Source organism: Heteronotia binoei, chromosome 20, assembly GCF_032191835.1.
Source record: "Heteronotia binoei isolate CCM8104 ecotype False Entrance Well chromosome 20, APGP_CSIRO_Hbin_v1, whole genome shotgun sequence".
Lineage (NCBI taxonomy): Eukaryota > Metazoa > Chordata > Lepidosauria > Squamata > Gekkonidae > Heteronotia > Heteronotia binoei.
Window position 1 is genome coordinate 16,251,379 of NC_083242.1, and position 14,282 is coordinate 16,265,660.

The 14,282-nt window shown below is 49.1% G+C and overlaps 1 protein-coding gene across 2 annotated transcripts in view; it reads left to right on the top strand.

Moving 5' to 3' along the window:
* The window catches only part of LOC132588474 (uncharacterized), a 50,044-nt gene that overhangs the window by 5,649 nt on the left and 30,113 nt on the right, over positions 1–14,282 (top strand). For both annotated transcript variants that reach the window (XM_060260868.1, XM_060260869.1), the window contains exons 2-3: positions 4,166–4,385; positions 12,736–12,893. In XM_060260868.1, the coding sequence (XP_060116851.1) occupies positions 4,166–4,385; positions 12,736–12,893 (378 nt within the window). The remainder of the gene's footprint in view (positions 1–4,165; positions 4,386–12,735; positions 12,894–14,282) is intronic.

Genomic DNA, 14,282 nt, shown 5'->3' on the forward strand with positions numbered 1-14,282 from the left:
GGTGGGGGAGGAGGAAATTTGTAATGTATTGGTTAATATTTGAAAGTACGGTATATGGTTAAATATATTTCAATATGTTGCAAAGAATAAAATTTGCTTTAAACAAAAATGCCTTCCATCTATTTGTAAATAATGAAGGATGGGACACCTCCTTTTGGAGCTCATAGAACTGGATCCCCTGATCCAATCTTTTTGAAACTTGGGGGGTGTTTTGAGGAGAGGTACTGGATGCTATGCTGAAGTTTTGGTGCCTCTGCCTAAAAAAACAGCCCCACCAGGGCCCCAGATACCCACGGATTGATTCTCTGTTATACATTATGGGAACCGTTCTCTGTAGGGTATAATGGGAGTGCCAGCAGACATTTCCCTCCCCCAGACTTTCTGATAACCCTGAAGTGGGGGGAGGGCCTCCAAAGCAGGGAATCCCTTGCCCCCAGCTGGGGATTGGCAACCCTACTTGTAGCTGTTTGCAGGAGATTTAGAAAGGCTGTAAAGCATGCCAAGAGGAAGGGAGAGAGGAGGAACCCTGCCCACCTGGACTTTGACAGATTAATGGAGGGTGGGGGTCTGTGGATGGCTCCTAGCAGCCCCATAGCCACAGTGGGGGCCTTTGGGGGGTGTTGCTCACCCACAGATGGACAACTAAAGCGAAACTCCACATCCAAAGGCATTAAACATCTCTATACCCGCGCTAGGAGTATTTGCTGGAATTCTGACTCTCAGCTTGGTGGTTCCATTTAAATAGCTAGGTCAAGAGCTCTCGATAGGGCAGGCCTCTGGGAATTTGTCTCATTCCCCTCTTTGAAAAAGAGACCTTGGTAGACATTGCCACATCCTGTGGCAGTGGGCTACTGTTGGTGCTGTGGGTTTTCTGGGCGACTTTCCGTTGGAGAAGATTCCAATTCCAATTTAAATAAATAACAATGTTAGCAACTTTTATACAGGGTTAGCCAAAGAAGGCAAATACACCATTTACAAGCTTGGACTGTGTTCAAGTAATGGGGACTTGTCTGTGCATTGTAAACTATAATAAGCCCATCTAACATGATTGATTTGAGGCAGAATGGCCCAGACAATTATAAACAAACAGACTAGACCAGGGGTGGCCAAGCTTGCTTAATATAAGAGCCACATAGAATAAATGTCAGATGTTTGAGAGCCACAAGACATGAATGTCAGATGTTTGAGAGCCACAAGATGGGAGGGAGGGAGGTGGGGAAGGAGGGAAGGAGAGGTGGAAAGAAAGCAACATTAATTTTAAATGCATTCTCCAAGCTGCTGGCTGGCTTGGCTTCGAGCAGTGATTTCAAGAGAGAAATGCCTTCTCCAAGCCAGCCGATGGGGGCAGTGGGGGCTTTGAGAGCCACACTATATGTGTGCAAGAGCCGCATGTGGCTCCCAAGCCACGGTTTGGCCACCCCTGGACTAGATTAACAAATGAAGGGCAGAATGTTTTCCGTAGGGAAATGCAGTATTTTTCTGCCAGCTTCACTGATTCCTATAAATTACTTTTGCAGCCTAAGACTTGGTGTTTTGTCCTTACTGAATCTACAGCTTGCCCATATCTACCTTGTCCACCCCCTCCAGCAGAGCAAGGAGCACCACCCATCCTCTTTACATGCTAATAAGCAAGTTATCAGTCATGGCCAGGCTAAATGTACTCCGTGCCTTCAATCTTTCAATGTAGAATTAAGGAAAACGTAGTAGGGAGGCCAAGAGAGAGAGCTGAAGTTGCAGCTTGTGTAAATCATGCAGATGTTCATGATTTACAGAGTTCTGTATTTTGAAACTATTGTTTACATAATTGCAAGCCTGGGAGAGGAATAGAGAGAAAAGTTGCAGCTGAAGCCGCTGCGTTCCAGCCACTAGAAACTGCATTTGCAGCAACCACGGTTTCTCAAATTTCATCAGGCATGGTGACCAATGCGCTTTCACAAACCTGAGATTGAGAAACTGGCATCAAACAAATAACTGCGTCTTGTGTTTGAACCTGCTCACGGTGGACCTGCAGCAAACATATCTGGACTACCAGTTAAACCATAAAGAGAGTGCTTTTCTGATTCCCCGTTTCCTTGTGTGGGTTGAAACAAAGAACGCCAGCAGATGCAGATGCCGTAGCGTTGAATGTGACCGACTTCAGAGGAGTTTTGCTTAGAGCTTCTTTTCTTTTTCATCTCCCCTTCTTCCTGTGTGAAGGTAGCTGGAAACCGTGATGAAAAGCAAATCTGAAAGCGTTTTCAGCACAGAGGGGGTGCGGGTTGTGTTGACTTTGCAAGAACCTTGTCTTAACTTTCTTTTCAGCTTGCTGACGAAATGAGACCTCCTCAGATCACAGATGAGCAATGAAGCTGGGTGCTTTGCAGCTGCATCCAAAATATCATGACTAGTCTTTTGCTTTGCACGCGTGCATTAGGTATTCTCAGCTAAAAGTCTGAAAAGTCAGAGTGGGTGGTCTTGCTCCAAATTTTTGTGGTTCCTGCACAGGATGCTCTTTACTCATATACGTTCTCCATCGTGAAACTTCCAAAAGTTATGCATAACAAAAAATAGTTTTTAAATGACTGAATGGTTTGTTGGGAAAAGCAGTGTCTGCTGTACAGAGAAGAAGACCCTGTGGGGGCAGTGAGAAGACCATGAGAAAGGATAGTGTGGTCAGCACCTTCTCTCCTGTTAGGTGTCGCTCCTTGTCTGAAGGCTTGAAACTCAACATCAGAAAAACGAAGATCATGGCATCCGCCCCCATCACACCTTGGCAAATAGAAGGGGAAGACATGGAAGTAGTGACAGACTTCACATTTTTAGGATCCAAGATCACTGCAGATGGTGACTGTAGCCATGAAATTAAAAGACGTTTGCTCCTTGGGAGGACAGCTATGGCGAACCTAGGCAGTATAATAAAAAATAGAGACATCACCCTGCCAACAAAAGTCCGTTGGCAGTAGTAATGTATGGCTGTGAGAGCTGGACCATAAGGAAGGCTGAGCGCAGAAGAATAGATGCTTTCGATCTGTGGTGCTGGAGAAGAATCTGGAGAGTCCCTTGGACTGCAACACGATCAGATCAGTCAGTCCTAAGGGAAATCAACCCTGACTGTTTCCTGGAAAGTCAGATGCTGAAGCTGAAGCTTTGGCCACCAAATGAGAAGGGAGCACTCCCTGGAGAAGATCCTGGAAAGACAGAAGGCAAAAGAAGAAGGGGATGGCAAAAGATGAGATGGCTGGACAGCATTACTGATGTAACTAACATGAATTTGAGTGGAGGATGGTGGAGGACAGGAGGGCCTGCCTTGACTCAGTCCATGGGGTCACAAAGAGTTGGACTCGACTGTGCGACTGAACAACAACAACAAACATTATCTGTCTCCAGATTGCTACTGTCAGGGCAATTTCCCCTTCCTTCTCAGAAGTGCCACACTCAGTCTTACCCTCTCAGCTAGAGACGTAGTTAGGAACCTATCTCGGCCTCTCCTCTTTCCTATCAGGCAGGAGGAAACTGGTTATTCTAAAAGGCATCTTTGCCGGGGGGGCAGTCACTTAGGGGGCCTTGCCCAGGGTCCTGTCCCAATATTTGAAGCATGACTCAATGAACATACACTCTTTAAACACATATTGAGAAATAACTACTTTCTATTATGGGAAAGTAATACTAATATTACGTGGCGCAGAGTGGTAAAGCTGCAGTACTGCAGTCAGATTCTCTGCTACTTCAGTCAAACTCTATGCTCACGACCTGAGTTCGATCCCAGCGGAAGCTGGGTCTAGCTAGCCGGCTCCAGGTTGACTCAGCCTTCCATCCTTCTGAGGTTGGTAAAATGAGTACCCAGCTTGCTGGGGGGAAAGTGTAGATGACTGGGGAAGGCAATGGCAAACTACCCCATAAAAAGTCTGCTGCGAAAGCGTCGTGATGCGACATCACCCCAGAGCCAGAAATGACTGGTGCTTGCACAGGGGACTACCTTTACCTTTTATTACAGGAAAGATACCTCACAGTGGGTCCAAATTCAGCAGAACTGGATCTTGGAATTGGTTCCCCTCTGTTGTTTTCCTCTTCTAATTTCCAATTGCCTTGTCTCTTTTCTGCTGACACACAAGTAGTTCCCCCCCTCTCCCCCACTAAACATATTTGTATGTTGTGTCTTTTTCCCTCTTTCTTTGTCGTGCTGCAGTTGATGTTCCATTTCCGCCAAACTCCAGCATCCCCCTCCTGAAAGCAGGTCTAAATGCCATTGCCCTATACAGAGGGGCCAACAGCAGCTTCACCCCGGGGTCTGTCGCCTCAGCCACAGATCTTCTGGATGCCTTGGTCTACACGACTGTGGAAGATGGGGATTCAAAACTGCTGGATATCTTGAGCCCTGGGAAACCCATCTTCTATGGAAGCAAGCGGTGAGGAAGCGGTGTGGAGAAATCCTTCGTTTATGCAGTGCCCTGTTGTAAAACTGCAACTGGGAAAGATGCAAACAAGGATAATTTGCATAGCATATGAGCTTTAATAATATTTCCATAGCACTTTTGTGCATACGAAGCCCTTCACATGTACAACCTCAGTGGTTTGTATAACAACCAGGGGCCATTTTGTAGAAAAAGAGGTTCTGGCACTCATTGGCATATGCCACACACCCCTGACATCACGGGAAGGTGGACTCAATTATATCAGTTCAGCATCTGCCTTAAAATGCTTCTTGAATTAGAATTGTCATAATGAAACTTTACTCCCATCATATTTTTAAAATTCCTTTCTCCTGTGTGGCCACAGTGGCATGATGAAGATTTCCATCTGTCTGCTTTATATGTTTTGGTTATTTTCCCATTTGTTGTGGGGGGAAATCAGGGCCAGCCCTGCCACTAGACTAACTAGGCAATTGCCTAGGGTGCCAGCCTTATGGGGGCGCCAACTTGGGTGCTCCCCATGTGCGGGAGGGGGGTGTGTGTGTGTGCCAGAAGTTAGCCTTGTCTAGGGTGTTAGACAGTCTAGGGCCGCCCTGGGGAAAATATTAGAAAGTTTGTCAGAGTTCAGCGAAATTCTCACAGGGGTAGGGTGGCCAGATCGTCCCGGTCAGCCGGGAAAGTCACGATTCTGGCCCCCTATTCCCGTCTCCCGGGCTGGCTATACCGGGACCATTAGAGATCCCGGTTTAGCCAGCGAGAGGAGCCGGCGGGCGGGGAAGGCGGGGAGTGAGGGAGTGAGCGTCCCTGTGGGTGCCCATGGCGATTGGCGGCGGTGTGGCGGGCTCTGCGCAAGTGCACATGGAGCCAGGAGAGTGGGCGGCGTAGGGCCCGCCACGCCGCCAATCGCCGTGGGCACCCGCAGGGAAGCTCCCTCCCTCACTTGCCGCCTTCCCCGCCCACGCGCGTGGCCCGCCGGCTCCTCTTGGTGGTGGAAGGGGAGGCGGCGGAGAGGTCGGCGCGGGGGGAGGCGGCGGCTGGCCGGCAGCGGCGGCAGCGGCGGCGGGCCAGCGGCAGCGGGCCGGCGGCAGCAGCAGCGGGCCAGCGGCAGCGGGCCGGCGGCAGCAGCAGCGGCAGCGGGCCGGCGGCGGCGGGCCGGCGGCGGCAGCAGCATGGCGGGAGGCCCCGGGTCGGTGGGCTCGGCTGCCTCCTCCTCAGCCAGCCCCCTGTCGCTGTCGCGCCGCAAGGACGGGGCCCCGCCCCAAGTTCTGGGAGAGCCCTGAGACCGTCGGTCGCCCACATCGACGCCGCCCGTGCCTGGCTCGCCAAGCACTGCAGGTGAGTGAGCGGGAGGCCGGGCGGGACTCCTCCTCCTGCTGCTGCTGCCGGTGTTTGTGTTCAAAACAAAACAAAACAAAAAACAAAACGCCACCAGCCTGCACCGCGGTTTTGACTCCGGGCCGCGTCAGAGCCATAAACATACGGCGGGATGGTAATTGAATCATTCCGCTGAACGCTGGACAGGAGCCTTTGATAATTTATTCCAACTTCAAAAACAATATCAGACAGAGAGGTTTTCCACTGAAAGGCAGCGCGACGGGAACCTCCCCTTCCCCCAAGCGCTTTCCACCAAAATAATCAAATGACAGGGGTTTAAAAAAATACACATAGACACGGACTAATTGCCTCCTAAAACTGTAGCAGATCAAAATCCAGCGTTGCGGGAGAGTCTACTCAGATCCTGTAGATCCAGGCAGGATCCTTCCTTGGACCGAGCCCCTTTCTCCCTCCTTCGGTCTGCTAAGAATGCCTCTCCGCGTAAACGCTCGCGCCTTGCAGACGAAACCCAAATAATCATCCCTTCCCCCGGCATTCGCGGGATCTTTGCTTGGCCGCTCTCTGATTGATGAAAGTTGCCCAAAGGTCAGCGAAGCGCTGGAGAGGTTGTGCCGCTTTAAAACACGGAGGGGAAAGAAAGAGAGAGAGAGAGAGAAAGAGAAAGCAAGAAAGAGAGAAAGAAAGAGAGAGAGAAAGAAAGAGAGAGAGAAAGAGAGAGAGAAAGAAAGAAAAATAGAGAGAAAGAAAGAAAGCGAGGGAGAAAGAAAGAAAGAAAGAAAGAAAGAGAGAGATTCGTTCCTGCCCACAAACGATGGTGGGGAGGGAGGGGGTCGGATCCATGAGCCCAGCAGCGCCAAAGCCGAAGCTGAAGCCAAAACATAAACAGGCGAGTGCTGCAGGCAGCTGCTCCGGCCCCTTCCTCGAATTCCCTCCCTGGCCCTCTGCTACAGAGGCACCTTGGCCGTGCAAGGGATCCAGGAGGCCCCGGGCAGCGGAAGGAGCGAAGAGATGGAGACCCAGGCAGTCGCGGGTCAGGACGGGGGAGATCAGGAGGCCAGTGCAGCTGAGGGCGAGAGCCTGACAGTACCTGGGTGGGTCCTTCTCTGGCCGAGGTTTCAGCAGGTTCCAACCCAGCTTTTGGTTGCCTTTGGCGGGGGGGGGGGGGGGCGGTGATCAAGCTTTAAGCAAGAAAGAAGCAAGGAGTGGGGGACTGAATCCATCAGGCAGAAGAGAAGTTGAGGAAAAGCCAGACCTGAGAAGACCTCCGTTACTATTGTCTCGGTTGTTTTGTTTTGTTTTGATTTTAGCTTCGCCAATGCTGGGCTGCATTTAGCGCCTGGTAGCTGGACTCAGCTGGGGGACACAAAACACTTGGCGACCGAAGGCACCGCTTAGATGAGCAAAACTGCAAAGCTCCTTTTGCACTGTCGATTGTCTTTTTTAAAAAATAAAACCATTACTCCCCGGGAGCCAACGCTCCTTCAGCTAATTACCTCTTTAAACAAACGCACTTGAAAAGGACCTTCGCTCAAATCAAAGAGATGTACTTCCCAGTAAAAGTGTTTAGGACCGGTGTGTATATTTTGGAGTTTGCGGGATCCAGTCAGGGAAATGTATTTTTTTTTCCCTTGGGGATACCCCCCACCCCGCAGCTCAGAGTCCTGCTGCAGCTCGGAGTCCAGCCTGCCCGAGACTCGGTTTATCTGTTGCTTTTACATCTCCCACAATATCCCCTCCATTGTGGTTTTCAAAACTTGGCTCCTGGCTTCTAAAAATTCTGTCATGTACAGTAGGTGAGCACCTTCCCTGGGATCGAGCCCTCCTGATCTGAAGCTCTTGGGCTCTACTTAGCACCTGGAGGTCAGTTTCTGGAGCTGCCCCGTGGTAAGCGATTAGGCTGTCTCCCAAGAAGTATTTTTTAATTACTTGGAAGCATGCGCGGGGCCAGGAGAGTGGGCGGTGTAGGGCCCCGGCGGCGGTGGCGGAGGGGGAGGCGGCGGAGAGGCCGGCGCGGGACTCCTCCTCCTGCTGCTGCTGCCGCCGCTGGCGGGCCCGGGCGCCCCGGGGAGGGCGGTGAGGCCGGCGGAGGCGATGGGCCGCAGGGGCTCCCAGCAGGGCGCGCACCCCTGAGCCAGCCAGCCAGGCAGGTGCGCCACGGCGGGGACTTGTTGCGGGAGGGAGGGCAGCAGCGGCTGCGAAGTGCCCCCCCCCCGTCTCTCTCTCGCCCCTCGGCCGGGCCTCTCGCCCTCTCGGCAGGGCCGCCTAAGGTGCAGCTTGCCTCAAAAACTTGCTTTCCATGTGAAGGACGCAAGTGAAGCAAAGGCGGGAGCACTGAAAAGGAACCAGGGGGCTCGCGAACGTTGCAGAGGGCCAGCGAGGCTGGAACTCAAGGGCTGGAATAAAACAGCTCCTCTGAAAGGTGTGTGTGTGTAGGGGGGGGGGGGATTTCAAATGTACAAATAGGGGCAATGTCCCGACTCTGAGTATGTAAGAACAGGAAAAGGACTTGAGAGAACCTGGAGGGGAATGGAATTCCCAGGAGCTTGTTGGTTCCCCATTCCCACCTGTCCCTGACTTCCATGTTTTTTCACTGTCTGTTGCATGCACAGGTATAGCTCCTAACATATTTTGGGGTTCTCCTCCTCCACCACCCATTTTTTCCCTGCAAATCCAGGGCTCCCCTGGGTAAGGGTTAGCAGAACTCAGCATTGCGGCTGTCCACCGCAATGCAAACGTTAAGACCCGGTACCAATGTTCCCTCTAAATTGCAGTTTTGTGAGCAAAAATTCTGCTTTGTGAGCTCCTGGCATTAAAGTTGTGACGGCTACTGCATAAATCAGTGTGCTGCGGGGTCATCCTTCCTGAGCGAAGAGGGGGGGTAGGATTGCCAGATCCAGATGGGAAACTCCTGGAGATTTGGGGGTGGAGCCTGGGGAGGATCAGGACCTCAGTGGGGTGCAATGCCACACAGTCCGCCCTCCAAAGCATTCATTGTCTCCAGGGGATCTGATCTCTGTAATCTAGAGATGACCTGCAATTCCAGGGGGTTTGCTTCAGTAGAAAAGGCTGTAGCAGTACCACTTTAAATAACAAAAAATGAGGTAGGGTGCTTCTTATCTGATGAAATGAGCACTGACTAAAGAAAGCTCATCCCTAGCACAAATGTTGTTAGTCTTTAAAGCGCTACCGCTACAGTCTATTCCACTGCTGCATACAGATTAACAGAGCTACCCAGCTTGATTTATCAACATTTATTTGAGCGTGTGAGTTCATGAGTCTAAAGCTCACTCCTTCACGTGTATAATAGCGCACACCTATGAATTTGCCCAGGGATGTGTAACAATTGGGAGAAATGAACTCTGATTCATGCAAGCTGGTGCTTGAAATAAATGTTGTTGGCCTTTAAGGTGTTCCAGTTGATTTTTACTCAGCTGACTACTAACAGGGCTGCCCCTCTGCAATTTCATTACAAGGCCCCTCCATTAATGGCTATTAGCTGTGCTGAATAAGTCTGAATTACTGGGCGCAGAGTCTGTAATTGTGCTAGATTGATTGATTTATTAGCATACTGTTTTTCCTACAGATCTGTGATAGAGAGTTGTATGTAAGTAGTGTGCACCCAGAGAGAGGTTCATACCAGTTTTGCATGTAAAAATGCAGTAGTGATACATCAAAGGAGCTCCTTTTTACATTTGCGCCACCATCCCGTTCTAAGAGATGGGTGTGTGTGTGTGTGTGTGAGAGAGAGAGAGTGAGCAGACTGCAGTCAGAGTCCTGGAAAGGCCTGTTTTTAGTTATGAAATGAAGATGCAGTGTATATATTATCAGCTTCTGATTGTTTTATTGTATGCCTCTTGGTGATGTTCTTGTTTTTGAGACAAGGAATCCCTCCAATATACTAGGAAGTTCTTAATGTTCTTATCTAACTATCTCTCCCTTTGCCATGAAGATAGACATACTAGATTTGAAGAGATGCTGCAGGACAATTGGTGTTTGCTAATAATTTTTATCTCCTTTTTGCTGTTGATGAAGTAGTTTAATGTAGAAGACTCTTCTGTTGGTGGAAGGAGTTTTTTCTCTAGTGGAAATTTCCTCCCTTGATAGAAAGGTATCTTTGGATCCAGTTCATGGTGAGCAAGAAGAAACCTAATACATTAGTTTCTAAAATAACAGTAGCATTTGCAGGAGACTGGAGAATTTGGGTCCCACATTATAAATGGGCAAGTATCTAGCCTTCATTGGTATTTTAGAGGTCAAAAAACAAGATGTGTACAGTGTCTCTGCTCTATTGCCCTCCTACAGTGTACCACTTTCCCACCATCTAAAGCAGAGATGCTTCTAATATAGGTTTAAAGATTAAGGGACATCTTATGGCATAGTCAGTAGATGGGGGAATTTTTACATCAATAGCACCTTTGCAAATGGTCCCTTAGCTGCATTCATACATAACAGCAAAGCATGATTGACTCTGTCCTTGAAGAACAACTCTCTTTTTATTCCAAATGACAGTCAGGATTTCTGTAATTCTGCTTCACTACACTGTACTAATAGTGTAGGCATAACTCTCTTGGAGAATTTCCCCTGGAATCTCACTGGAATCTCACTGGAATCTGACTGGCTTCTCAGCGTGGAACCCGTTCTCTCTAGTCTTCTCACTTTGAAAAAAGTAAAAAAAGAGTTTTATTTAACTTTATTTCCCCCTTTCCCTCTCTATAAATAATCTTGGTGTTTCCGGCGGTGATATTTGGGGGATTTTTGGGGACGTCACAGGAAGTGCTGTGAAGTCACTTCCTGTTTCCGGCAGTGGCATTTGGGGGAAATGATGTCATTTGGGGGAAATGATGTCACAGGAAGTGATGTCACTTCCTGCTTCCGGCAGGTGGCACGGGGGAAATGATGTCACAGGAAGTGATGCCACTTTCTGTTTCCGGCGGCGGCATGACGTCACCGGAAGTGACATCACCGGAAGTGATGTCACTTCCTGTTTCTGGCGGCGCGCGCGCTTTGCGCGCGCACACCCCTACCTTCCCCCCCCCAAAAGATGTCCCTGGCTGGCCTTCAGACATTATGGCCACCCTACACAGGGGGTTTGAACAATGGAGTCCAGAAGCAAGTATTTGGGGGGGGGGAGGGGGGTAAGAAAGAAAAAACAATAAAATGTAGAGGTTCTGGAGCTCTGCCTGTAAGTTTTTGCTTCGGATGTCACCTACTGTCTTTAAGCTTAACTCAGAATTTGGGGGCAATACTTGCACACTTTGAAAGACCACCCTCAATCTTCCACCAGCACAGAACGCTTTGTCCCAGTTCAGAGTGCTGGTGGTTACCTTCACAGTCCTTCTTCTTCAAGAACGTCTTCATCCCATCCGTTCATCTGGAAGATTCGGCTCTGTGTCCTATCCTTTTCTGTGGGCCCGAACACACACAGCTGGCAGAGAGATCGAAGACAAAATTCTAGCATAATCATTTTACTGGAGATTTGGAGATGGTTCTTAGGGAGGGTGAAGTTCGGTGTGATGCTACCGTAAAACTTCTGTTTCACCTGGACTCTATGGTGTACCAAAGAGTCCAGTTGTCAAAGGTGCCATTTCCTCTAGGGGAATTGATATTTGTAGTCTAGGGTTTCCATGTTCAATTCAATAAATATCTGGGGACTTTGGGGCTGGAGCCAGGAGACATCAGGGGTGGAGTCAGAAGCAAGGGTATGACAAGCATAATTGAACTCCAAAGGGAGTTCTGGCCATCACATTTAAAGGGACCGCACCCCTTTTAAATGCCTTCCCTCCACTGGAAACAGAGAAGGATAGGTGCACCTTCTTTTGGGGCTCATAGAATTGGACCCCCTGGTCCAATCTTTTTGAAACTTGGAGGATATTTTGGGGAGAGGCACTAGGCTGCAAATTTGGTGCCTCTACCTCAAAAAGCAGCCTCTCCCCACCCCGAGCTCCAGATACCCATAGACCAATTCTCCATGATACCCTAGCAGACATTTCCCTCCCCCCCCTCTGCTTTCTGATGACCCTGAAGCAGGGGAGGGCCTCCAAACCGGGGGATCCGCTGCCCCCCCCACACCTGGGGATTGGCAGCCCTATTGTAGTCTGAAGATCAATTCTGGGAAATCATCAGGCCTCGCCTCAGCTTCGTAACTCTATTATATCCTCCTGATTTTAAAAAAGATGTCAACCTCAAGATTCAGTTTCAGCTGAGCCTGTGTGGGGAAGGGAAGGGGGAAAGACCCAAAATTTCCCTCTTTGAGAAAGAATTAAAATTAACACAAAGACATATACTACTGCAAAGGAAAAAAAGGCAGCACAAGATGGCTGCGTGAGGGGTGGGGAAGAAGTGGTTTTATTCTTCTCCCAATGTGGTTTCGCTGATCAAAACTGGACACCCACCCCCAGTTGTTATTAGCCCTAAGTGCTTTAGGGCGGAATGGTCTGCCTGTCTTTTCTCCCCTTGAGTGCCCATAGCAAGTACAGTATGTATGAGTTAGACTGGTGAAACCGCACCAGATAGAAGACATGTTTCCAGGGTTGCCAATCCCCTGGCGGGGGCAGGGGATCCCCTGGTGTGGAGGCCCTCCCCCTGCCTCATCAGAAAGCAGGGGAGGGGAGGGAAATGTCTGCTGCGCATGCCATTATTCCCTATGAGACCAGTTCCCATAGGGTATAATGGGGAATTGATCTGTGGGTATCTGGGGCTCGGAAGGGCTGTTTTTTGAGGTAGATGCACCAAATTTGCAGCGTAGCATCCAGTGCCTCTCCTCAAAACACCCTCCAAGTTTCAAGAGGATTGGACCAGGGGATCCAATTCTATGAGCCCCCCAAAAAGGTGCCCCTAGCCTTCATTATATCCAATAGAGGGAAAGTGTTTAAAAAGTATGTGGTCCCTTTAAATGTGATGGCCAGAACTTGTTCCTTTCTATTAGGGTGGAAGACAAAACTTCTAATCTCTAACTCTTTTATATTTTAACTTGGTTCTCTCTGCCCCCCCCCCTTTGGCTAATTGCCATCAGATCCCAGCAGGGTAATTGGTCTATGAATAGATGCGTCTGCTGCTCCACCACCCGCGATGCCTCCATCTACGCGCTTGGAAAGCCGACGCCACGGTACTTCAACGATTGCCCCAAGAAGCGTTTCAGTCAAGAAATTTCCTTGTGTCTCCAAGGGGCAGGTGGGTTAGGGCTGAACAAGGCTTGGAAACTTTGGTTTTGTGCTGTTAAGCAATGTGGAACTGCTGCAAACAAGCAGAAAAAGGGACAGCGGGTTTTGTTTGCTAGCAAATGGAGCATGCTGGCGAGGTGTGGAGAATCTTGCCTTCGCTTGCCTTACTGTTCTGTGCCTCCAGTTGTTTCTCTTAATCCGACCTCAGATACCAGAAATTCTTTCAAGCAGGAGCAAAGTGCTTGCGAAGGGACAGGGTAGAACTCTGCTTAGCCACCAGCTTCTTCTGCTTTTCAGTTCTGCCTGACTGGTCCACTTGAGGGAGAGGCTGAGGCTGAGTGGGTAGAACCTCTGCTTGGCATGCAGAAGGTCCTGGGTTCAATCCCCAGCACCTCCAGATAAAAGGGACGGGTGATAGGTGAAGTGAAAGGCCCTCACTTTGGAGAGCAGCTGCTGACTGGCCTGAATAGACAGTGCACACTTTGATAAACCAAGGGTCCACGATTCACATTTTTGTTTAAATGCAAAGCTGCTTTTCTCTAAAATGCAGTGTGGCACTTGGGAGGCCTGCTAAGTTTTACAGGTGGAACAAAAAGATAGATTTGAAGTCAACAAAATATAAGAACATAAGAGAAGCCATGTCGGATCAGGCTAGTGGCCCTGCCAGTCCAACACTCTGTGTCACACAGTGGCCAAAACCCGGGGGCCATTACAGTATAATTATAGTATATTCAGGGCTTTTTTTGAGCAGGAACGCAGTCCCGGTTGGCCTGGCATCGGGGGCGTGGCCTAATATGCAAATGAGTTACGGCTGGGCTTTTTCCACGATAAAAAAACCCTGTTTGAAACAATGGTGACACGACACCAGAGGGTGTGGCCTAATATGCCACGTGTTCCTGTATTCTGTCTTCTAGTTTATGACAGCCATAGTTCTCTTAACAATACTAGGACCTCAGTGGTTTTCTGCAATGAAGAAAAGCAGGGGTGTGTAAGCCTGTGGCATGTTCACACATAGTTTGGTGAGATGTCAGAATTGGTCCATCTAGTTTAGCAGTAATCTCCAAACCACAGATCTGCTAACAAACATTTCCATGATTTTGCATACTAATTCACTGTCCACTTTCTCTATATTTAGGACTGTTTGCCATTCCATCCTATTGTCTGATGAAGTGTGCTTCTAGCACATGAAAGCTTACATTCTGAATAAAACTTTGTTGGTCTTAAAGGTGAAACTTGACTCCTACTTTGTTCTATTAATCTAGGGGAGCACAATAAATCTAACAACAAGCTAGAAAACTTCATATGTCTAGTAAAAATAGCTTGTAATTCCCAATGGATGGATCTGGAAGAGCTGTATGAAAGAGTTCTGCAGCCTCTTCAACCAGTGACAACGATACCT